The sequence below is a fragment of the Carcharhinus amblyrhynchos genome, chromosome 4, assembly GCF_965287045.1.
Source record: "Carcharhinus amblyrhynchos chromosome 4, sCarAmb.v2.hapA, whole genome shotgun sequence".
Lineage (NCBI taxonomy): Eukaryota > Metazoa > Chordata > Chondrichthyes > Carcharhiniformes > Carcharhinidae > Carcharhinus > Carcharhinus amblyrhynchos.
This window is the reverse complement of record NC_137327.1, coordinates 81024632-81050734: the sequence shown is the minus strand read 5'-3', so window position 1 is coordinate 81050734 and position 26103 is coordinate 81024632. Positions and strand designations below refer to the sequence as shown.

The window sequence follows — 26103 nt, the reverse complement described above, 5'->3', positions numbered from 1 at the left end:
TTACTACTAATTTTTTTCTTAGTTTGGTCAAGAATTGTGACATACTTATCAGTGTGTTGCTTTCAACTTGCTATTTTGCTGAAATCTGTTTTGCTTCCTTTTTTGTGTAACCGTAAGGAATATAAGAGTTGGTTAAGCTTAACAATTGAAAAGCACATTCATTGTCATTGCTTTTCCAATGTGTTGATTGAAATGCCTTTTCCTGGTGCAGTGATTTAGTACAGTCTGTACTCTGCCTATTATGAACGGAAGGAACATGCTGTTTGATATGATCAGCCAATTGTTGGGATCTATGACCTACCAATCTGGCAAGTCACTGCCACTAAAATTCATAGACAATGTTGCTCAATAGTATGCTAGGTAGAGCATCTTGTTGGACTGACTGCAGCATCATGCTGGTGGAAAATACCAGTTGAGTCGAAGCCACTGCATAGTCGCAGTGTGAAATGACTTGCTCAATCTGTTCAAATTCTTAAGTTGCAATGGGGGTGTTTTGGCTTTTTACCTATTTGCGAGTTTAAATGATAACAGTGAACAGCGATCCTATCAGGACAACAATTGTCCCACAAAATACTCTGATGCACTCTGTTTCTGTGGCAAGCTTGCAAGGTGAGCAAATGGCTGTGGCCAATCTTATAGCGCATGGAGTTATATGAATTCCAGTATCGATATTGATCGGCGAAGTGGCTCGTTTCTGCTTAGTAGAAATGACGTCCATTCGTAGACTGGGACTAGTTCTTCGCAAACAAAAGGAATATGTTCACGTTTTTAATTACTTGGGGTGCTTGTAGTTTTCTTCATGGTAAGCCATGCCAATTAACACCCTCTTATCCTTTTGTTTGAATTTTGGCATTTATAGTCTGTATCTAACTGACTTGTTTGAGCCCTGACACAAGATATTTTCTCATATTTGGTTGTACTGCTCACTTGCGCCCATGATCATCTGAAGTGTATGATAAATGTAGTGGTTTTGACCATTTGAGATTTTGAATTTATATAAAGGAAATCTGAAAATAAAAATCTGGTACCGAACAAGTGACCATGGATTGTTGTAAAAACCTAATTGCTTCATTAATGAGTCCTTTTAGAAAAAAAGTGACTCTGCTTCCACATTGCTGTGATAGTTGAATCTTCACTGTTAACCAAGGCACTGAGTATGGCAGACTTAAAGAAAGGAATATAATAAAACTGTTGGGGCTAGTTGCTGCATTCTAGATGCACCCAGTTTGGTTAACTCTCAAGTCCTCACTTATATTTGAGGACAGTGCCAAAGTTGGGATATCTGCCTGAGACCAGTCAAATAGCAGTTTGAAACAGTCTTGTTAACAGAATCATCTCATGTAATGTCCCAGACATGACCATTATCATCCCTGAGTATGACTCATTCTGTGCTATCAGATCCACTTGGTAAACGGTAACCCGGATTCAGCAGTGTTAACGCCATTGAATGTTAAGGGATGATGGTCATTGTGTGGCGCAAATGTTACTTGCCACTTGTCAGTTCAAGCTTGGATATTGTCCAGGCCTTGCTGCATTTATGCATGGACTGCTTCAGTATTTGAGGAGTCACAAATTGTACTGAACGTTGTGCAGTCATTGGCGAATATCATACACACGTGCATGTGCACCCTGCCATTGCAAAGGCTGTTTAATGTGATATGGATGTCACATGCAGTCATTCTAGCCTCACCTCTGGAATTCAGTTCTTTTGTCCATGTTTGAATCAAGGCTGTAATAGGTCAGGAACCGAGTGCTCCTTGGAATCTAAACTGAGTGAGTGAGCAGATTATTGCTAAGCATGTGCTGCTTGTTAGTTCTGTGGATGACCCCTTCCATCACTTTATTGATGATTTGAGAATACACCAAAGAGGCATAAATTGACTGGGTTGGATTTGCTTTATTTTTTGTATACAGGCCATACCTGGGCAACTTTTTACATTCGGCAGATGCTTGTTGTAGCTGTACTGGAGCAGCTTAGCATGGAGCACAGCAAGTTCTCGAATGCAAGCCTTTGATACTATTGCCAGAATGCTGTCGGGTTCCACAGCTTTTGCAGTATCCAGTGCTTTCCTATGGAGAGAATTGAATTGACAGAAGATTGAGATCCGCGATGCTCGGGACCTCTGGAGGAGGCCCAGATGGATCATCCACTCAACAATTATGGTCAAAGACTGTTGCGAATGCCTTAGATTCGTTGGTTGTGGAATTGCTTAGCTATTTCTGTTACTTGATACTCGTGCTGTTTGGCATGCAATTAGTCATGTGTTGTAGCTTCATTCAGGTTGACATTTCATTTTCAGTTGTGCCTGGTTTTGCTCCTTGCATGGCCTCCTGAGCACTTCATTGAACCAGGATTGGTTGCCTGACTTGGTGGTAATACTGGAGTGAGGGATATGCTGGGTCATGAGATTACAGATTGTGGTTAAGTACAGTTCTGTTGCTGATGATGGTGCACTGTGCCTCAGGGATACCCAGTCTTTAGTTGCTGGATCTGTTCCAAGTCTATCCCATTTAGCATGGGTGATAGTGTCACACAGCATAACGGAGGGTATTCGCAATGTGAAGATGGATCTTTCTTTCCATAAAGTTTCTGCGAAGGTTATTCCTGCCGATACTGTCATGGACAGATGCGTCTGCAGCAGGCAAGTTGGTAAGGACGTTTCTCCTGTTTATTGGTGTTCTCACCACCTGCAGACCCAGTCCAGCCCCTGTATTTAGAGGACCCAGTCAGCTCTATTTGTACTTGTGCTACCGAGCCATTCTTGGTGATGGACATTGAAGTTCCTGACCCGAAGTATGCTTCTGTACCTTGCCACTCTGTGCTTCCTCCAAATTGTGCCTGATTCATTAGCTGATGGGGGATAGTTTCCTTGCCCATGTTTGACCTGGGGCTGAGAGAGTTCATGAGGTTCAGATTCGATATTGAGGACTCCGAGGGCAACTTACCCAGCAGACGTGATGGCAAGAGTATTTTCTGTCCCACTAATAGGACGGAGTGTTTTTAAAAATATCTTTCCACGTGTTCCTTGCTCTATAAAGTACAATTGTGTCTGATATAATTTGTAAAAAATTTCCCACTGTTAAGGTTAAACTGACTGGCCTGTAATTTGTGGATTTATCCTTGTATCCCTTCTGAACGTGCGTGAGATGTTTTCAATACTCCAGCCCTCTGGCATCAGCCTTGTGTTGAAGGAGGTTTGAATGCTTCTGCAACTTTTGCTGTTACTTCTCCCTCAAAAGACAGATGTAAAATACTTGGTGTTCTGTGGTACTTCACTGTTCTTGGATTGGAAACCATTTCTTCCATCTGCTTGGGCTCCTCATGTTTTTAAACACTTTCTCCTCGCAACCTTTTTGAAGCAGAGCTTCTGCAGCTTCTTCAATCTGTTCATTCAATTGAAATGCCGAACCCCTGGATTGATTTTTTTTGTTTGTAAACTTTTCCTGTGCCCTCTCTGAAGCTTTCACTTTCTTCTGAAAATATGGTACCTAGAATTGAACACTGTTCCAATTGAAACAGTGTTTAATCAAGGGTTTTTGTGACTTCCTTTGTTTTTGTACTGTGCACCACTATTTTTAACATCCAGGATCCCATACATTTTTTAACTATTTCCTCAACCTGCCCTGCCATCTTCACTGATTTATGGACATAACTGCTAGGTCTCTTTTCCTGCATTATTTTAGAATTGTACCCTTGGTTTTATATTGTTTCTCCTTGTTCTGCCTACTAAAATACATCACTTCATACTTCACACAGCATTAAATTTGACCTATGTGTCCACCTTTTCAACTAGCCTAAGTTGTATTCAAGGGTAACAATGTCGTCCTTGCAGTTTGTGGTGCTTCCATGTGTTATCTTGAAATTGTTCACTGAATATCAAATCTAAACCATGCATAAATATCAAAAAACAGTTACCCCAATAGGACCCTGGGGAACTCCATTAAATACTGTACTCCCATTCGATAAACAACCGATCACTGATGTTTTCTATTTATTTGCAGTCAGGTAATTTCATATCCACACTGCCACTTTCCATTTTATTCCATGAGCTTCAACTTTGGTGATAAGCTGTTTGTTGTGTGGCACATACCAAATGCCACATCAACTGCATTATCCTCATTAACCCTCTTGAGCTTACTTGTCAAATCAGTTACCATGGAAATCATCAAAATCCGACTGCAGAAGGAGGCCATTCGGCCCATTGAGTCTGCACCAACAACAGTCCCACCCAGGTCCAATCCCTGTAACCCTGCATGTTTACCCCGCTAATCGCTCTAACCTATGCATCCTGGGACTCTAGGGGGGGAAAGTTGGCGTGGCCAGTGCACCTAACCCGCACTTCTTTGGATTGTGGGAAGAAAATGGAGCACTGGGAGAAACACAGAGCCACAGGGAGAATGTGCACATTTCTCGCAGACAGTGACCCAAGCCGTGAATCAAACCAAAATCTCTGGAGCTGTGAGGTGGCAGTGCTAACCACTGTGCCACCCTCAACATTAAACATTATATTTATCTTTACCAAACTGATTTTTGGCTCTCCTTAATCCACACTCGTCCAAGTGACAATTGTGTCTGATATAATTTCTAAAAGATTTCCCACTGTTAAGGCCTGTAATTTCTGGATTTACCCTTGTGCCCTTTCTGAACATGGGTGTGATGTTTTCAATCGCCCAGCTCTCTGGCATTAACTTTGTATTGAAGGAGATTTGAATGGTTATGGTCAATGCTTCTGCACTTTATGCTGTTACTTCTCCCTCAGAAGACAAATGTAAAGTATTCATTTGGTAACTAAGCCATGCACAGATTCCCTTTTTGGCCTTTTAATTGGTTCCACATCTTCTTGCAATCTTTTCTCCTACATGAATCAATTTCAAACATTTAGATAAGTTTGGAGCATGTTGGGTTGCAGGGTTAGTAGGATGATTGTGGGATGGGGAGTGTTGCATGGTCCGGAGGGTTAGCTCTATTAAGGGGTTAGGGGTCAGTGAGGTGGAGGAGTTAGTTCTCTTGTTACCAAAGAGTTCGACTCAGATTTATCTGTCCAGGTAAGTATGTCAGAAGTGTTTCAAGTCTCAAACTTTAATTCAGTGTTAGGGACACTCATGGAGTGCCCATCAGAAATGCAAACTTTCCATTTAATTCCTCCACAGGTCCCAGGCCTTGGTTGTAGGCCCGGATTGTGTCCAGAAGATTTGAATGTTTATTGTTGAATGTGAACTTAGTACTGCCAGATTAGTTTTGTCAAAACAAAAGCAAAACTGACCTGGCAGTCAGTTCATTTAACCAGTTGTCATGTTTCAAAAATATTAGCTAAGAAAGCTGAATAATGTTTCACAATTCTTGCTCTTCAGTCTGTAATAATGTGTTTCAAAATTGCTTTCATTCAGCCACTATTTGGAGTTATATGGCTATTTTTTCTAATCACAATTCATCAAGCTCTTGCATTGTAATTTGATGCCAAATTGCATTGTTTTCTTTGTCAGTATTTCCCATTAGTGAGAGGCATCCAATCTGTCTTCTAGATGTTGTTTTTGTGAGAAAGGTAAGTATACATAGGCTTGAGAAGAACTGGGTCACATTGTTTCTCCAAAGGATTTCTTAACTATTTCTCTTTGATTAAATCTCCTGAGTTTTAGTTGCCTCAATATCCATAGTCTTGCATTGCAATTGACTGTAGTTCTCATTTCCAGTGATGTTTTTAAAGAAAGGAATTTCCTGGTGGTAATTATTGCACCATACAGTGTTAGCAATTATTGCACTGTGTAGATAGCAGAAGCTTGAGGAGTGAACCTCATGGCAAATTCAAATTTTTATGTATTTTCTTTGGTTTGGAACATTTGGGACTCACTCTGCCATTTTATAGAGAGGGGTTAATAGTAACATGATTCCTAACCAAACAAAATGTTTATAAAACTTGTTACTGATCAGCGATGGGATTTGTCAAGATTTTTGTTATTTTGTTACAAGTGTGCAAGTCATTATTGGAAGGAATACACGAATATTAGTTTCAGCTTGGCTGCACTAGTAATTATAAATAGGAGCCCAGCTAATGGAATAATATATGTAAAGTAAGCAGCCATATTATTTTCAATAAAAATATGTACTTCTTTAGAAAATAATTCTGCACGTGGAAATGCATGCAATTGTGATTTTACTTTTTTTTTACTAGCTAGTTCTTTTAAAATTTCCAATATCTCTTTTTTCTTACAGTATACAATTATGCCGCAGTCTTAGTGAAAAGAGAGGGTACAATGATGTAACGTTTAAAGGTAAGATTTTCTTCAGTTTGAATATATATTGAGAAGATAAATTTTAACAGGTTACTCTGAATCCTTATTCCAACTGAAATGATTTTGTGACTAAATTGCTGTGTGGAGAACCAGCATGAACATGGGCTGAATGCCTTCCTTCTATGCCACTTATGACTCGTTTGAGTTCTGTTCAAGATGCTGTTCTTGCCATGTGCAGCTTTTAGAATTCAACAGCACAAGGCTAGGATCAACCTTTGCGCTGAATAAGGAGCAAGAATGAGTATCTGAGCCATTTGAAGACCATTGCTTGACTCGTTTAATTGTCTGTTTCGGTTTAGATTTGAAGGTCAACCCTCGTTTCCAGCTTTCAATCCATTGAAAGGAAAGTTGTTTTCTTGGTGCAGATTTGAACATTGACAAAAGCATGATTACTTCAACTAGCTGGACTGCAAAGGATTAGAATCAGAGAAACCCTACAGTGCAGAAAGAGGCCGTTCAGCCCATAGAGTCTGTACCAACCACAATCTCACCCAGGCCCTACCCCCATATCCCTTTTACCTTTAATTTTAAAATTAGTATTTTACCCACTAATTCTTCTAACCTATGTGTCTCAGGACACTAAAGGGCAATTTTCGCATGGCCAATCAACCTAACCCGCACATCTTTGGACTGTGGGAGGAGATCAGAGTACCTGGAGGAAACCCACGCAGACATGATGAGAATGTGCAAACTCCACACAGACAGTGACCCGAGCCGGGAATCGAACCCAGGTCCCTGGAGGTGTGAAGCAGCAGTGCTAACCACTGTGCTGCCCTGCTGCCGCATATATTTATGCTTTATGTGTTGATGTATTTTTATTGTAATTATCAGGTCCAGCACTTGCCTGTTTTATCCACAGGGTTTAGTAGTTACCTCAGAAATCAGATAAATTATTAATGAGTACTTGCTAACATTCATATGAAGACTGTGGGAACTTCTTTTGTGGATTTCTGGCACCATTTTTATAGGAATAGAAAATTGTTGTTTATGGGCACGTGGTTAGCACTGCTTACTTGCAGTGTCAGGGATCTGGGTTCAGTTCCAGCCTCTGGTGACTGTGGAGTTTGCTTGTTCTCCCTGTGTCTGCATGGGTTTCCTCCGGGTACTCCGGTTTCCTCCCACAGTCCAAAGCTGGGTGGGTTGGGTTAATTCTGCTAAATTGACCCTTGGTGTCAAGGAGATTAGCCGGGTAAAATACGTGGGATTATGGGGGACAGTGTTTGGATGGGTTTGTTGTCAGTGCAGGCTGAACAGGCCAAATGGCCTCATTCTGCACTATAGGGATCCTGTGTTTCTATGATGATTCTTTGAAAATCATTTGTCTTAAGACTGTGAATATTTCTGTTAAAAACAGGATTGCGTGAATTTTCAAATATTTTCCATTAGCTGCCTATTATTTCAATGGTTTCTGTAGAAATGTGCAGAAAATTGATTTTCTTTCTCCTTGTAATTGAGGCATTAAGAACTTAGTTTCTTTGGTAGCAGCAATGTTTGCGCACACTTCTTTAACATAAAAGAAGAACTTGCATTTATTTAGCTTTTATAACCTTTAAGCATCCAAAATAACTTGCAGCAAAGAAGTATTTATGAGCTGCTATTGCTGTTGTAATGTAGGAAACCTGTCAATGTTAACAAAACTGCTATATGTGGAATACAAAGGAAGGTTGCTGATATAGCCTTGGCGATGTTAGCAAAAATTAAGCCACTTTTACTTTCAAGCCCTCACTTAGGAATGGTCCAGGTTCATAAATGTTTGCCCACACTCAACTGATGATGTAAAGCCTTTAAAATTCTGCTCAATTCTGAACTGAGCTTTGAACGCCAAACCTTGAAGATGTTTTAATATTTTCCTTTTGGCCCCTTGAATTACTTGCTCTTTGTGAGAAAACCGCAGCTTGATGCCATTCCTTATCCCATTGCTCCTTAGAAATTCTGTCACACAATTCTCAGACCTTATTCTTTACCAGCTCTGCAAATGTTAAGAAATTGTTTTAGTTTTGTAAAATTTCTTTTTGTTCTGGATCTCATGTGATTGTAAATTCCCATTTTTTTTCTGTTTTCTCTCCCTGAGTAGTTTATAATTAGAGGAGGATGTGTTGCCTCCTTATATTGAGGATGGTACTTTACCACTGAGTTAAGAATTTCCCTGGATGTTCTTGGTAGCACAGTCATTAGCATTGTTGCCTTACAACGCCAGGGACCCAGCTTGGGTCACTGTCTGAGTGGAATTTGCACATTCTCCCCATGTCTGCATAGGTTTCCTCCCACTGTCCAAAGATGTGCTGGTTAAGTGGATTGAACATGTTAAGTTCTCCCTCCGTGCACCCGAGCAGGTGCCAGAATGTGGCGAATAGGGGATTTTCACAGTAACTTCATTGCAATGTTAATGTAAGCCTACTTGTGACTAATAAATTTACTTACTTAGTTCTTCCTTTTTGGCTTTTTGTCAATAATAACCTCTGTGAAAGGGCCATGAAAACTCTGGGGAATTTATGTTTTGCAGTTTTTTGGAATTTTCACTATTTCACATGTAAAGGAGAATCCATGTGAAAATTTAACTCTAACTCTGGAGGATTGAGCAGTCCACAACTGTGACCATACAAATCTGGTTTCTTGTATTAAATATGGGATGTAGGTGTCACTGGTTAGACCACCATTTATTGCTGATCCCTAATTGCACTTGAGAAGGTGGTAGTGAGCTGTCTTCTTGAATCACCACAGTCAATGTGATGTAGGATATGGGTATTGCTGTCAAGGCAGCATTTTGTTCTAACCCTTATTAGGTCTTTAATAATTAAGTCTGGTGGTGTGAGACTCCCTTGAACCACTGCAATCCATGCGTTGATGTTTCTCTCACAGTGTTGTTAAAGGGTCTCCAGGATTTTGATACAGCCACGATGAAAGAATGGCAACTATATATTCAGGTCATGATGTTGTGCAACTTGGAGAGATGATGTTCAGACATGCCTGCTGACATTGTCCTTCCAAGTGGTGGCAGTCACAGGTTTGGGAGCTGTTGGTGAGATACATTTTGACTTGTTGCAATATGTCCTATGGATAATAAAGACAATAAGAAGTCTCACAACGCCAGGTTAAAGTCCAGCACGTTTATTTGGAAGTACAGGCTTCATCAGGTGAAGTGCAGGGGCAGTGCCCTGAAAGCTTGTGGCTTGTGCTACCAAATAAACTTGTTGGACTTTAAACTGGTGTTGTGAGACTTCCTACTGTGCTTCCCCCAGTCCAATGCAGGCATCTCCACATCATAAAGATTGCAGCTACATAATGCTGGTGGTAAAGAGTGTGTTCCATCACCCTCCACAGTCATGCCTGATGGAAAGATTTTGGGGGATTGGGGTGAGATACACATGTCAGAATAGCCAAGCTGTGACCTGCATTTTCAGCGCACCACATGTGTGGGTTCCTGGTTATAGTAAGAGGAGACTAGCCACTTCTTTCTGACATTCAATTGTAATATTATTGCCAAATCCACCCCCCACCCAGCTCTGGCGGGGGGGTGGGGGGAGGACATTGAATATGGTATTGGTGCAGGTAATACAATTGAAGGTCAGAAGACAATAATTAGTCTTTCTCTTGTGGGGAGTGACTGTTCCACAGCATGTGTGATGCAACTGTCATTTGACATTGCCAGGACATTGTTCAAGTCTTGTTGCATACAGCTGTAGATGAATTTATTATCGCTGAACTATCAATAGAGTTCTAAACTCTGCAAACATCCCACTCTGACATTATGATGGAGGGAAGGTGATCGATGAAAAAGTTGGGCCCAGAATCCTGCCTTGAAGAACTGGTGCATTGATGTTGCGCAGCTGAGATGATCGGGTACGTGTCCCCTTCTCCGCATTGTCCCACAACCTGGTCTGTGCAGAATGACTGCACAAACTCGGTTTTCAAGTTTGCTGACGACACCACCATAATGGCTCAAGTCACAAACAATGATGAGGTAGAGAATCTAATGAACTGGTGTGGTGATACTAATCTTTCCCTCAATGTCAACAAACGAAGGAGATTGTCATTGATTTAGGAAGCGTAGAGACGAACATGCAGCAGTGCTAGCCACCATGCCATTATTTGATTTTGGACCCTAAAACCCCTTGAAAAAAGATTTTCTCTACGGTCGTTACACTAAATTTTCTTTCTTTATTCCCTTTCTTTACTGTTTTGAGTGTTTTTAAGTTTGCACAAATAAATTGACCTCGAGTTCATCATCTCTCCAGCTTGCTGCGGGGTTAAGAAGAGAACATTTTAGCGCAACAAAACACAGGGGTTGGGAAATACGCTACCGCTCATCAGGAGGGAACAAATTATAATACATTTTTTTGTTTATGGATGAGTGATGCCAGGAGAAATTAGTGCTGTATAAATTAACCCTCCTGTCTCAAACAATATTCTGTATTGAACTGGAGCAATACTGGTTCACCAGTGAGGCAAGCAAAATCTTGGTAGATTGATTTGGTTCTGGCAGATATATTTTGATGCAAAGAATGTGCTGGTGCAGTGTTTGAAGTAAATTTTGCACACTCTTACTAGCCTATGTACGTTATAGTGATTAGAGAAAATACTAGTTTTAATCTTTATGTTGAAGGCATTCTAAGTGTTACTTGGATGCTTTACAATGCTTTTGCAATGTTGGCTATTGGAGAGAGGTAGATTGACTTCATTGCATCCATTGTAACATTGGTTGCTAACTGCAAATACTCTGGGGGTGAATTTAGTTTTATTTTAGTTGCTAACTTGTGTTAATATTTTAGTGATTGAAATTTGATTTAAAATTTCAGAACAAATTTCCAATATCTTTTTTAATTGCTGATAGCTAATTTCTTTGATTTCCTGTTTTTCCTACAATGCTGTTTGATGTTGCTGTTTATTAACTCCCCTTTATTAACATTGATTTAATTTAATTGCCTAACAGATATCCAACAAGCTTTATACGAGTTGGCGTGGCATGTTATAAAAGGCAATCTAAAACAGGAACAAGCTGCCAGTGCTCTCAGTGATGTAATGGTAAGTGATTCATTGCTGAAAAGGTTGTTTATGTGCATGCATAGCAATTGAGTGCACCAAATCTATTCTTCACATGAGCTTATTTTGCAGGGTGGGGGTATAGATTTGTGAATGAAGTGGACACATCATCACTCAAAAAAAGGGAAATACTTGCAGTTTGAAGGTCATACCCACGTCATATTTTTTAAAATATGCTGGCCTCTTATAAAGTAGTCGTTTCTCACTTTGGGTTGACTACCAGTCCAGGACAATTTTACTTTTGGCCGACCTGATAGTGAAGAGGTCAAAGTTGCTTTAAAAGATTCAGGTTGGCAGTGTCACTTATTGCAATAGCAACCTGCAGATCGATCCATCAACTTGGCCTTTTGGCTAAGATCAAGCTGAAGGTGGGGTGAATGCCTGATCCTGTCAGTTTGGATTTTTTGTCTCTCTTGTGAGGATGTTGAATTGGATTCAGTTAGAATTTGAATTTGTCTTTTGGAGCGAGCAAGAAATGGATTCGGGTTTGTCCGGTCCATTCTGAGCATTGGCTTTGTAACTTTAAGAATGGTGTAAACTTTTTTAAAGAAGTTCAGTGCACCTTTTTCAGGTGTATTAAAAATAGTTGGCTTTGGAAGAGATTGCTTTTTGTTAACCACAAAATGATGCAGTTTTTTAAAGGTGGACAGTTGTAATGCATTAAATTTGCATTGGTTGCTGGACACTTCTGCAATCACTAACAAGTACCACAAGGTGGAGCTATATATGCTGCAGAAACTGCAAACCATCATTCTTAAATCTGCAGTGGCATTATTTAAATTGTCCCATACTTCAGAACACCACCAACATTACTTACCTTCTTTCTAAATAACAGCAAGTTTGTAACAACTATTCAGTTTTTACTTCCTTAGTTCAGATTCTTTTTTATTAAATATTTTGTGAGACTGTTAATAATGAGATTTATTATGTTGACACTTTTTGCTACCTTCCTCATCCCCCAACTCAAAGGACTTGTTTCCACCTTTCCAGAGTTCTTGTGGTCTTGGCCTTTTCAAATGCTTGTCCTGCGATAACTATCTTCGGTGTCATGACTCTTTCCGGTACTGATTGTACATGCTTTTGTTATCACTCCTCCTCACTTGCTGCTGCATACCTTTGCCACAAGATGAAGTTTCAGAAGCTCGAGCCCCTTGCATGATTGATAATACAAGCTGAAGAAAAACTGCTTTTTCCTCCTGCAGACAATGCAATGACCAATATGTTGATTTGGAATATGTATTTCTAGAAAAAACCCTTTGTTGAGGACGGGTGAATGGCCTAGAAAGGTATTTTACATTAGTAGTACTCATTGTGGCCCTTCCTTAAAGGAATCTTAAGTAAGCTTCAAACCTTTCATAACATAGCTCCTTAATTATAATTGGTGAGAACCTCTTATTTAACTTTTGGAAATAGAGTCCAGTATGTGAAACTGTGATGTATACATTTAGAAATGCACCCAGCAGCATATTTCAGAATCAGATTTGCACACTTATGAAAGGTTGCATTGTTGTAGCTACTGTCAGAAGATGTCCTCCAGTATCTATGTGATGATGAGTTGGCTAGTTAATTTATCTTTTTGTTAATGGAAGGATTTGTTATGATGTTACCAGTACTGTGTGCAGTTTTGGGCGCCGCACCTGCGCAAGGATATTTTGGCCCTGGAGGGAGTGCAGAGGAGGTTTACTAGGCTGATACGGGAGTTGAGGGGATTGAGCTATGAGGAGAGGCTGAATAAACTAGGCTTGTACTCGTTAGAGTTTAGAAGAATGAGGGGAGATCTCATTGAGACGTATAAGATGATGAATGGGATGGATAGGATAGAGGTGGAGAGACTCTTCCCGCTCAAAAAAGACAGTAGGACTAGGGGGCACAGCCTCAAGATAAAGGGGAGGCGGTTTAGAACGGAGTTGAGGAGGAACTTCTTCACTCAAAGGGTGGTGAATCTCTGGAATTCTCTGCCCGTTGAAGTGGTGGAGGCTGCCTCGCTAAATATTTTTAAGAAGCGGGTTGATGGGTTCTTGATAAGAGAGGGGATTAAGGGTTATGGGGAGAGGGCGGGAAAGTGGAACTGAGCCACAACAGATCAGCCATGATCTTATTGAATGGCGGGGCAGGCTCGAAGGGCTAGATGGCCTACTCCTGCTCCTATTTCTTATGTTCTTATGTTCTTTTAGCTTAATACAATATCCATTATTCTGCCTCTGATCAGAAGAACACAAAGCCTTAATGAAAATTTAAAAGCAAATTGTTTTCTGCTGTCATTTGGAATTTTCATGTTTTCCATGCACAACCAATTTTGTTTAGAATTGGCATATACAGTATTTTATCACCACTGGAAATAACTAGTCTCTTCTCAACCAGTATTGATTAATTTTTAGTCATGCTAATTGATTACATTAATTGAATCCTAATTAAGCGTATCACACTTTGGAGACCATGTGCTAAGTTTGCACACAACCTGTATGATGCAATTATTGATGTATGCGCATTGTTGAGTGCATAATTCTGAAAGAGCAACAATTTCAGCTGAATTATTTGACAATGCTCACAGACTGCATTGATTTTTCTCACGATTTTAGTAGCAAAAATTTGGAAAAGTGAAACATAATTTTCTTTGAGTAAATAGTTTTACTGCTAGCTACTGACCCATGGAATTGAGACTACTGTGAATTTGCACCTTCATGAATATGTCCTGGACCTTCCAGTGTGTAATTATAGAGTTTTAATTTGTGGTGGGATTAGACCTGCATCATTGGCTTCATGAAATGCAAAATCACAAACTCCAAAGCCTGAATAAATATAAATGCTTGGGTTTGTCCCTTCTTCTTACACACTTGAGTATTTAATGGTCCACTCTGCTTAATTGTACAGTACAGACCTTTTGATCCTTCTGCTGATTTAATATTCAAAAACAGGAGCTAAGTTTTTAGTTTCTCCAAACTTAGAGTAGCTTTTGGTTTTTCGAGTTGTATTTGTTAAGTTCTGAATTTCTTATTTTTATATTGACAATGAAAACTGGCTTTGGAGGCGCTTAAACCGCTTGTTTGGAAGCAAAACTCCAGGCCTGCATACTGTCTTTTCAATATCTTTGGATGGAGTAGGCAAAACTTATCAGCTTATTTTGAATGGAGGTTTAGAATAGACTTTGCTCATAGAGTGCCATAAATTACAATGGGTACTTGTTAGTTTGAAGTTGATGGAATTTAGTGAATAATCCCTTGTTGTAAGAAATTTCTTAGAGCAAAGATGGACATCAGTTTTGTCATTCAGGCCAGTTAGTTGTGAAAGCAAGAAAATTACTAGTTCTAGTAGTTATCTAAAATTTAAATTCGAGTTTTGGAAATGCGTTAAACGGATACGAGTGAAACCGAAGTTTTTTCCACTTCAAATGGAGATGGAACAAACAGTCGTGGGTTTAAACTAACAAAAAGGTAGACTTGGAATTTAGGTCAGGAATTTCTTTTACTAAGAGCCATCAACATGAAACGTGATGGATGAACCAAAAAACATTCAAAAAATTGATTGGATGTCGCAATCAGTGAATTTGAGGGTTGGCTGGCTGGGTTAACGTGGGTTGAACAGCCTTGCTTCTCCATGATTATATTATGACCCCATTGTGTATGTTTCAATTGGATAAGTCTTTCATCTCTACAAGGAAACTAAAATCTATAAGCTTAATATTTTTGGTCATGCTTGTACTTTGCTAATATTTTAACTTGATCACACTCTTGAACATCACTGAAGGCAATTACTTAATTTTATGGCCTTTGTGTGTTATCCTTGAACATAAAACATCCCAAAGTGCCTCGCACGATTGTTGACAAACAAAATTTGACACATAGTCACGTAAGGGATATTAGTTGATCAGAAACTTAGTCAAAGAGGCAGGTTGTAAGGACCTCATGAAGGCTGAGAAGCAGAGGTTGAGGGAGGAATGTTCAGAGCTATGTGCCCTGTCAGCTGAAATCAGAGCTACTAAACTGATGATGCACAAGTTAACTTGGATTGGAGAAACACAGATATCTGCGAGGTCCTTACAAAAGGTGGCGAGGGGGCAGGCAACAAATTAATTTAAAAAGGTGGATGAAAATTTTATAATGCAGGTAATGGCTCCAGCTGGGACAATATACAAGTCAGTAAACACGGAGATGATTGGTGAATGGATCTGAGTGTGATTAAGGACATGGGTAGCAGAGTCTTTGAGGGTTGTGCTTGGGATGTCAGTTAAGTGTGCATTGGAAAGGTCAAGCATAGAGAGAACAAGGCATGAATGGAGTTTGCAGCAGCAGCTGAACTGTGTCAGGGGCAGAAGTTGAAATAGGTGGTTTTGGTTTATCTCCATGTCAAAACTGACAACAAGGTTGTTAACAATCTTGCTCAACTTGACAATGGCCAGGGAGAAAAGGTGTAATAGGTGTTTTCTTTTGTTATAAATATCTCCCACCTTGAAATTTTATGGTTTTCGCTCATTTAATCTTAAGGCTGGTGGGTTTAAAAAAAACTTGGCTAGGTCAGGATGGTGTCCTATTTTTCCCTCCTTGCATGTGCATCCACACCCCACCACCAATCCAGCTATGGAAAAGTTATTACTTTGTTACAGAAAAGGCAGTATTCATGTTAATGAGTTGTTTTTCCTCTTGTATTTTCAGGAACTTCGGGATGATATGTCATCCATCCTGGCTGATGTTTTCTGTGTTCTAGGTGAGAAATAAAGATATTCTTTGTAGTTTTTGTTTCTTTTACTGCATCGAATGGTTCAAAGGCAGACTTTCATCTGATCCCACTGCAACGTTTTTCCTGAACAGGCCGCTTGCCTGTCACCAGCAGCTTGTAGCTTGAGAGACACCACATCAAGCCTGGCTGACCAGGAGTTTCCCACTCTTACAACCTATCACTGGCCTGTGTTGGAAGGTTTCTACAGGTTCATACTCAATCTGTTGGCTGTATTATAAATGCACCTTCCTTGGGCATCAAGTCCTGGGATGGGACTCTAACCCAGAACTTGTGACTTGGAGACAGATACACAACCCATGATGCCAGAGGATGACTTCGTATGCAGCAATTAATGAGTACTAATTTTGTGTAATGGCATTAAAAGGTCATTAGATTAATGACAAATGTTAATTTCAGATATTGAAACAAGTTGCATGGAAGAAAAAAGTAAACGAGATCATTTTACTCAACTGGTTTTAGCATGTTTGGTGAGTATTCTTGATACATATTGAAAAATGTAAAGCTTTGGATGTTTTACTTCTGTTTCAACTGAATGTATTATTGCATGCAGACTTGGCATATAATGCCTTCTATCTTATTACTTGGATCACCACAATGCAGGGCCATCCAGATAACTTAGTAGATATAATTCAGTGTCATGTGATATACTTTGCGTCCAGAGGATATTTGACATTGTTCCCAAGTCCAGAGAGATGGAAGATTTTGAGCTGCATTGCTCCTGCATGCTGGAAAATACTTGAAAGACATTCAGATATGAAATGACCATTGAATCCTGGATAACAGTACAGTTAAATACACAATAGTAGTTTTTAGGTGGATCAGTTTCCAATTTTTCTCATCAACAAGTAAGGAAAAGCCCAAGGCATGGGTACAGTTAAGTGGTTAAAGGTGAGGGGTACTCATTGGGCAGTGACTTGCCAACATGTAAAGAGGCACTCTATGAGACAGGCTATGTTCGTGCCTACGTGTCCCTGCAGAAGGAGCATGCAGTGCACGTGGGTATGCTTGATATTTTCCAAGATCATGGCTTTTGGGGTATGACCATTCTGGACATAATTCAACATCACTTCAAAGACAAAGAAGAGAGAAGGACATCATCGTGCTGACAACGCCAATGATTCCGAGGTCTTGAGAAATGAGAAGCTTCCATGTTGTCTTCACTGCTTCTTGTTAAGTATATGTAAAATCTTGTTTAATGATTCCACAGTGATTCATAAATACTGTTTTCTTGTGTCTTGTAGATCAAGCACAACTAAAGAACCAAGTGTTAGAAATTAAAAATTCAGAACTTCTGAGTTTTAAAAAAATTAGATGGATTTGAATTCGAGGGGCACATATTACTGGAAACAGTAACAACAAAAATTGAATGCATGTCTTTCAGGCCACAAGGCTACCACTGAATGCATCATTCAAAAAAAGTGCATGCTAAAGATCTCCCATTTGGAAACAGCATTAAAAAAAGGGCCAAATCTTTTGGTCTCTAGATCATGGGAGTGTGGACATATAACTAAAGATGCATGTCAGGACCCTGTGCAATTCTTGATCTACAGATGAGAAATGTAGACTTCCAATCTGCTTCGAGGACTCTGTGCGAAAGTTGCCGCCTCTGAGCTACAATTGGAGACTTCGTGAAGTTCAGTGGTACTTAGCTGGATAGAAAAGATTAAAATCTAGTCTAACACTTGAATGCAGGGAGGGATAGTCCTGACAACTGACATCAGGTTGGGAACCTGAAGTGGGCTCCGAAGAGAGCGGGGAACTCTCTTGGATCTAGTTGGTATGGAATTAAGTGCTTGTGCAGCGATTGTTTGGGATCTGGAATGCGTTATCTGAGAGGGTGGTGCAGACGTATAAGATTGTGGCTTTCAAAAGGGAATCGGATGAGCACCCAGAGAGAAAATTTGCAGAAGTACATGGTAAGGGCAGGGGAGTGGCACTAGTTGAGATGCTCACGCAGAGAATCAGCAAGGGAAACATGGGCTGATTAACCACCTTCTGTGCTGTAACCATTCTACAAAGGAAACAACAGAATTTACAGAAAAATAATACAGTGAACAATGCATATTAATGTGAAAATCATCCAATAACTTGTCATGAGGAAGAGAGACACCCATGGAGTGCCTAAATTAGTGGCCAATTTCTATCATTAGTTTTCAAAGATTGTGGCCGGGATTCTCACAGCTGTCAGTGGAGATTTGGCGGGGATTTTCCATTCTAGCTGGCAGTGGTAGTGGAAATTACGGCCAGCATCTCACTCTTAATATGATTTTTGAGGTGGTGCTGCTGCATTTATGCACTAATTGTCCATTAATCTCACTACAAAAAGCTAATTGCAGTAATTAATAGTGTAAATACATTTGTAATTCCAAGATAATCTTTACTGTCAATCAATCTCTTGCCGAGAAAGTGACCAGTTTTAAGTATGGAGATTCAGTTCTTCACATGGTGAGTTGTTGGAGATTTTTAAAATGCACTTTTTCCCTTTTTCTGCCTCTCTCTTATTTGAGGTGGAATTCACCGAATCTAATTCACCCGCCTTCTCTGTCTTTACTGTTTATTTCTTGGTCCTTAAATCTCTTAGGTTTCATCAGTGCACTGTTGGTCCCATCATTCACCACTTTTAATGGAAGGCAAAATATTTTCGAACTTAAGTTTCAGGAACAACTCAGAAATATCCCTGACTTGAGGATTTCTGGGTTAATGTACTGCAATGTTTCTCATCAGTTATAAATCCAGTTAGCTGCAACACTAAGATTCCACTAGGGGGTGAAATTGCTCTGTGAGTATTCTATGTTTGTTTCTCATTAAAATTTGCCATGTAGAATCATACCTGCGTTTGGAGAGAAGGCCCATTCACAGAAACTGACACTACCTTAAATAAGTTGCAATACTGACCATTGCGAATCAGTTTGATTTAACTGTCAGTTTCATTAGTAAACATCCTTCTTGGTGCAAAGAATTAATGGTAAAGCAGCACATATTCAAAGCTTTTGTGTTTTATTTAAAATCAGTGAGGGTATTTTTGCTTGCATTGGCAAACAGTTTGAAAGAGGGAAAATTCCAAAAACGTGTTTTGGTTTTGAGGATCCTTTTTGAAAGAGCCGGGAATGCCTTACGGGTTGCAGTTGTGAATGTGCGCTGTGATGTTGCTTTATGAACTGGAGAATGCAATGTTAGCTAGGGAACTGAACAATAGCTAAATATATAACATTGTGTTCCCCCAGCATGGCACCTTATGGCATAGATGGGTTGGTGGGAAATACTATTTCATGAAGAGAAGTGTGCGTTAATGTATTGTGGGAAGAAAAATAAAATGAAAGTCTTTACTCAGTGCAACAATAGAAAAGCAATTTCAGCTAGATAAAGTAATAAAAGGAAGAGCAATATTTTGTAAATAGAGGCACCACATACAGGAGATTAGAAGTAATAATTTCTGTTGAGATGCTAATTAGAATGAAGTTAGTGCAATTTGCCCATCTATAATGAGAAATGCAATAGCACAGAAACCAGAACTGTGAGGACAAATTTGCATACTGAGGCTTGTGATTTTGTTAGTCCATTGTTGAAAAAAGGAGGGAGAGACAAGTAACTACAGGGCAGTTAGCTTAACCTGTGGTGCAGGGAAATTACTAGAATCCATTATTAAGGAGATGATAGCAGAGAAAATATCTACAAACAGGCAGAGACAGCATTGTTTTGTTAAAGGGAAAAAGCATTTGACTAATTTATTAGAGCTCTTTGAGTAAGTGACAAGCAATATGGATAAATGGGAGCTTGTAGACGTGCTTAACTTAAATTTCTAGAAGGCACTTACCAGGTATCACACCAAAGAGTACTATGCAATATTAGAGCTCATGGTGTAGGAGCTAACTGGCAGAAGATTGATTAACCCGAAACAGAGTAGGCATGTGGGCCACTGTTAGGTTGGCATGATGTGATGCATGGCATGCCATAAGGGTCAATTCCGAGGCCTCAGCTATTTACAACTGATATAAATGAATTGGATGAAGGGACTGTATGTCTGTGTGCTAAATTTTCTGGTGACAAAGGAGGGAATCTAAGTGGTGAAGAAGATGTAAGAAGTCTGCAAAGGAACATGGATAGGTGAAGTGAATGGGCAAAATTTTGACAGATGGAGTATATTGTGAAGGAAATGAGAATTTGTCCACTTTGATTTGATTTATTGTCACATGTATTATGGAGTGAATTATTGTTCTTTATGCGCTATACAGTCAAAGCGTACCATTCATAGAGAAGGATACGAGAGAGTGCAGAACATAGATTGAATGTAGTGTTTGGCAGAAATAATGGAGGAGCAGCCTATTATTTAAATTGAGTGAGATTGCAAAGGAAGTACAGAGTGATCTGGGCGTCCTGGTACATGAATCAGGAAACTTGGTTTGCAGGTACATCAAGTGATAAGGATGGCAAATGGGATGTTATTTCTTGTAAGGGGAATTGAATTTAAAAGTTGGGATGTTTTGCTACAGTTATGCAGGGCATTGGTGAGACCATGTCTCGACACACTTCATCACCTCATTTATGTTCTTTGTTAAAACATAAATGCACCAAAAACAGTTCAAAGAAGGTTCACTTGATTAACCTAAGATAGGTGAGTTATCTAATGAGGAGTGATTGTGTTGGCTGGGTCTGTATCCATCAGAGTATAGGAGATTGTGAGGTGGTCTTATTGAAATACGTGAGATCCTAAGGGGAATTGACAGGATGGATGCTTGTGGGGGAGTTTAGAACTCGAGGACAAAGTTATAAAGTATGGCATCGCCCATCTAAGACTGATATGAGAAGATTTTTTTCTGAAAGTTGTCAATCTTTGGAGCTCTTCTTCAGAGTGAGGCAGGATCATTAAATATTTTTAAAGTAGAGATAGATTTTTGACTTAACAAGGAACCCAAATGTTATTGGGGGAAGATGGAATGTAGAGTTATTGAATGTTGGAACAGAATTGAGGTACCGAGTGGCTTGCTGCTCTTAATTTATTCATTTGTATTTCCATAGAATCATAGATATTTAAGAAGAATTCAATAAAATATTTTAAAATTGTGAAAGATTTTGGAAATGTCAATTGAACATTTTAATACTGTCATCTCGGATCTGATACCGGGTCATCAACCGATAATTTTAGAAATAAATATATTGTGAGACAGAGATTATTGCATCACTTCAGGAAATAACAGACATCTTTGAAGCAGATGATAATATCGTGCATTGGTGGGGTGTCAGTGATGCAGTGTATTGAATTTGTTTTTGGATTGATCCATAGAATACAGACCAGATGGACTGCATGTTTTAAATAATGTGGGACTGTTAACAATTCTTTGGAATTCAAGTTGTGATTTAGCAGAAATTATGAACGTTGGTTGGCAGGAGAATTGACATATGGGGTACTGTTAAAATGTGTTACCTGACTTTATTTATCTTGCTTGTTACACCCTTGAAGAGCTCTAATAAATTTGGCAAACCTGACTTCCTTATTATGAAATCATGTTGATTTTGCCTGATGGTGTTATAATTTTGCAAGTGTCCTGATGCTACAGCTTTAATGAATTCTAGCATTGTCCGGAGGACCTTTATTAGGTTAATTGGCCTTTAGATTTTTGTTTTCTATCTTTTCCTTCCTTGAATTGTGGCGTTACATTTGTGGCTTTTTAATCTGCCGGGACCTTTCCAGAATTTCAGGAATTTTGGAAGATTGCATGCATCCACTGTCTCTTTGTTACAACCAGTCCCTGGGTAAGGTTGTCCGATTTGTTATGATGCTGGATGATATAGCTTCTAATTGTTATACTCCTGGGTGAGGAGGGATGAACTGGCTCCCCTTCTTTATTCAACCCCTTTGGCTTCTGACAAGAAGGTTACTTAATAAAATCCCATCCCTCGTGGATACCAGTTCTTAATCCAAATGTACGTGTTTTTTTAAAGAAGGTAAGAAGTCTCACAACACCAGGTTAAAGTCCAACAGGTTTATTTGGTAGCACAAGCCACAAGCTTTCGGATCGCTGCTCCTTCATCAGGTGAGTGGGAGTTCTGTTCACAAACAGGGCATATAAAGACACAAACTCAATTTACAAAATAATGGATGGAATGGGAGTCGTTACAGGTAATCAAGTCTTGAAAGTACAGACAGAGAGTTAAGCACAGATTACGTTGTCTACCTGATTCGCTGCAGGAAAGGATGTCCCAAGGCATGGTACATTGAGGAGACCATGCAGATGCTATGACAATGGATGAATGAACACCGCTCCACAATCACCCGGCAAGAATATTCTCTTCCTGTTGGGGAACACTTCAGCAGTCATGGGCATTCAGCCTCTGATCTTTGGGTAAGCGTTTTCCAAGGCAGCCTTTATGACACACAACAAAGCAGAATCGCTGAGCAGAAACTGATAGCCAAGTTCCGCACACGTGAGAATGGCCTCAGTCGGGATCTTGGGTTCATGTCACACTATCTGTAACCTCCACAACTTGCCTGGGTTTGTGAAATCTCACGAACTGTCCCGGCTGGAGACAATACACATCTCTTTAACCTGTGCTTAACCCTCTCTTCACTCACGTTGTCTATATCTTTAAAACTTAATTACCTGTAAAGACATGCATTCCAACTATTATTTTGTAAATTGAGTTTGTGTCTTTATATGCCCTGTTTGTGAACAGAACTCCCAATGACCTGATGAAGGAGCGGCACACTGAAAGCTTGTGACTTGTGCTACCAAATAAACCTGTTCGACTTTAACCTGGTATTGTGAGTCGACTTACTGTGCTTACCCCAGTCCAATGCCGGCATCTCTATGTCATTTTTTAAAGAAGCCAATTTAGCCAATCTTTCTTGAGTTAAAGGAAGAGTGAATCTATTAGTTAGGAAAATACAGGAAAGAAATAATAAAATGTAACACATAAACACTGATTAAAAATTAAAAGTGAGTTCAAAAGTAAAAATTAAGATGTGCAATTCGGTGTTTGGCTTGACTGTGAGGAGTAGATGGTGAAATGTTGTAGCTGTTAAGTTGGCTGATTCCAGTGACGCTGACTTTGACAGTTGGTTTAGAGATTTTTGATTCTGCAGATTAGCTGTATGGAATTGTCCTTTTCGACTGTGACTTTGCTGACTTGCAACTTTCTTCCGCCAATCAGAGAGAAAGAAATGACTTTTTGCCTGCAAGAGCAGAGAGCCCTCGTGGATGTTCTAAAGCTGTAACCTTCACAGCACACATTAGCACAGTAGAGGGAGAACAAGCAGACTTATACGCAGAGACCAGGATTGCAGTTGGTTTTTAACTCCTTTTTATGTGTATTTGTGGAAGGGGAAAAGCAAAAACATGTCTCGCCCACAACTGTTTTCTTTCAAATCACATCATATTTACAATCTGAATATAAGTCACAGGACATTGTTTCTGCTGAGATAGCAATTGGTCTCCATTATCTCTGCAGGAGATGATCAGTTTTTGCACTGCATCACTTCCTTTGAAGTGTCTCTGTCCAAAAAAAAGAGATTCTCTTTGGGCTAGTTGGTCAAGTATAATCCACTTCAGAATGTGGTTGTTTTACACTTTCGGTCAGTTTTTGCATGCATGTCTTTTTTTAAAAAAAACATGTTTGCAAGTAATGGGAGGCTATGATCCGTTGCCATGACATATCCAGCCACTTCTTTCAAGATCATTGGATGCAAGCCATATGCCCAGGAGACACTTCTGGCTTTATAATCCCACCGTGCAGAAAGCCCATTGTGTTTGCACTATCAGAAAGAGCATCCTAGCTAGCCCTCAGCCATGATAACCCTATTCCTGTAACCATGTGCATTTACCATGGCTAATCCACCTAAATGACATCTTTGATCTGTGGGTGGAAAACTGAACACCTGCAGGAATCCCACATTCGTCCCATTAATATTCCTAGTACTACTTGTCTCGTGATCGTGAGTATTTTAAGTTTCTTCCTACCTTTTTGACCTCCCTTTCGTCCCTTGCTTTTCTACAATTCTTGGGTTGCCTTTTGTGTCTTATACTATGAAGACTAATCCAGATTGCTTGCCCAAAGACTCTTGTTTTCCATTTTAATTCCCCTGTTTCTTCCTCCAAGGAGTCAATGCTGACTGTCACTTCTCGTTACGGTACTGTACTTTGCATCAGTATTCACCAAAGGGAAGGACTTAGTGGATGATGAGTCTGGGAAAGGATGTGTAGATTGTTTGAGTCATGTTGAAACCAAAAAGGAGGTGATATTGGGGTTCTTGAGAAACATTCAGGTAGACAAGTCTCCAGGGCCTGATGGGATATACCCCAGAATACTGAGAGAGGCAAGAGAGGAAATTGCTGGGGCTTTGAGAGAAATTTTTATATCCTCGCTGGCCACAGGTCCCAGAGGATTGGAGAATAGCCAATATTGTTCCTTGTTTAAGAAGGGTAGCAAGAATAATCCAGATAATTGCAAGCTGGTGAGCCTTACATCAGTGGTAGGGAAATTATTGGAGAGGATTCTTCAAGACAGGCTTTATTTCCACTTGGAAATCAGTGGATGTATTAGTGAGAGGTAACATGGTTTTGTGAAGGGGAAGTTGTATCTTATGAACTCGATTGAGTTTTTCGAGGAAGTGACGAAGATGATTGATGAGGAAAGGACAGTGGATGTTGTCTACATAGACTTCAGTAGGGCCTTTGACAAGGTCCCTCACAGCAGACTCGTGCAGAAGGTGAAGTCGCATGGGATCAGAGGTGAGCTGACAAAGTGGATACAAAACTGGCTCGTTCAAAGAAGACAGAGGCTAGCAATGGACGGGTGTGTTTCTGAATGGAGACGCAAGGGGCAAGGTTTAAAGGAGATGTACGAGGCAGATTTTTTTACACAGAGAGCAGTGGTTGCCTGGAACTCATGGGGAGGGCGGGGGAGAAGAGAGAGGAGGAGGTAGTGGAAGCGGATACGGTGGTGACTTCTAAGGGGCATCATGGTTAGCGAATGTTGTCCCATTGTTTAAGAAGGGGAACAGAGACTTCCCTGGGAATTATAGACCGGTGAGTCTCACTTCTGTTGTGGGCAAGGTTTTAGAAAAAATTATTAGGGATAGGATTTATAGTTATTTGGAGAGTAATGAATTGATTGGAGATAGTCAGCATGGTTTTGTAGTGGGTAGGTCGTGCCTTACTAACCTTATTGAGTTTTTTGAAAAAGTGACCAAAGAGGTGGATGGGGGTAAGGCAGTTGACGTATATATGGATTTTAGTAAGGCGTTTGACAAGGTTCACCATGGTAGGCTTCTGCAGAAAATGCAGATGTATGGGATTGAGGGTAATCTAGGAAATTGGATCAGGAATTGGCTAGCAGATAGGAGACAGAGGGTGGTGGTTGATGGTAAATATTTGTCATGGAGTTCGGTTACGAGTGGTGTGCCTCAGGGATCTGTTTTGGGGCCACTGCTGTTTGTAATTTTTATTAATGATCTGGATGAGGGTACAGTTGGGTGGATTAGTAAATTTGCTGATGACACCAAAGTCGGAGGTGTGGTAGATTGTGAGGAAGGGTGTCATAGTTTGCAGGAAGACTTGGACAGGTTGCAGAGCTGGGCTGAGAGGTGATGGAGTTTAATGCGGAGAAGTGTGAGGTAATTCACTTTGGTAGGAATAACAGATGTGTTGAGTATAGGGCTAACGGGAGGACTTTTGAATAGTGTGGATGAACAGAGGGATCTAGGCGTATGTGTACATAGATCCCTGAAAGTTGGGAATCAAGTAGATAGGGTTGTTAAGAAGGCATACGGTGTCTTGGCGTTTATTGGTAGGGGGATTGAATTTAGGAGTCGCAGCGTCATGTTGCAACTGTACACAACTCTGGTGCGGCCGCACTTGGAGTACTGTGTGCAGTTCTGGTCCCCACATTACAGGAAGGATGTGGAGGCTTTGGAGAGGGTGCAGAGGAGGTTTACCAGGATGTTGCCTGGTATGGAGGGGAGGTCCTATGAGGAGAGACTGAGGGATTTGGGGTTGTTTTCGCTGGAAAGAAGGCGGCTAAGAGGGGATCTTATTGAAACAT

The 26103-nt window shown here is 40.1% G+C and overlaps 1 protein-coding gene across 3 annotated transcripts in view; it reads left to right on the top strand.

The window, feature by feature from the left end:
- The window catches only part of thoc2 (THO complex 2), a 133255-nt gene that overhangs the window by 12414 nt on the left and 94738 nt on the right, over positions 1–26103 (top strand). For all 3 annotated transcript variants that reach the window (XR_013886515.1, XR_013886516.1, XM_080187410.1), the window contains exons 2-5: positions 6212–6270; positions 11222–11313; positions 15981–16032; positions 16462–16532. Coding sequence is in view for 1 of the 3 variants with exons in the window: in XM_080187410.1 (XP_080043536.1) it covers positions 6212–6270; positions 11222–11313; positions 15981–16032; positions 16462–16532 (274 nt within the window). In the remaining 2 variants the exon portion in view is untranslated. The remainder of the gene's footprint in view (positions 1–6211; positions 6271–11221; positions 11314–15980; positions 16033–16461; positions 16533–26103) is intronic.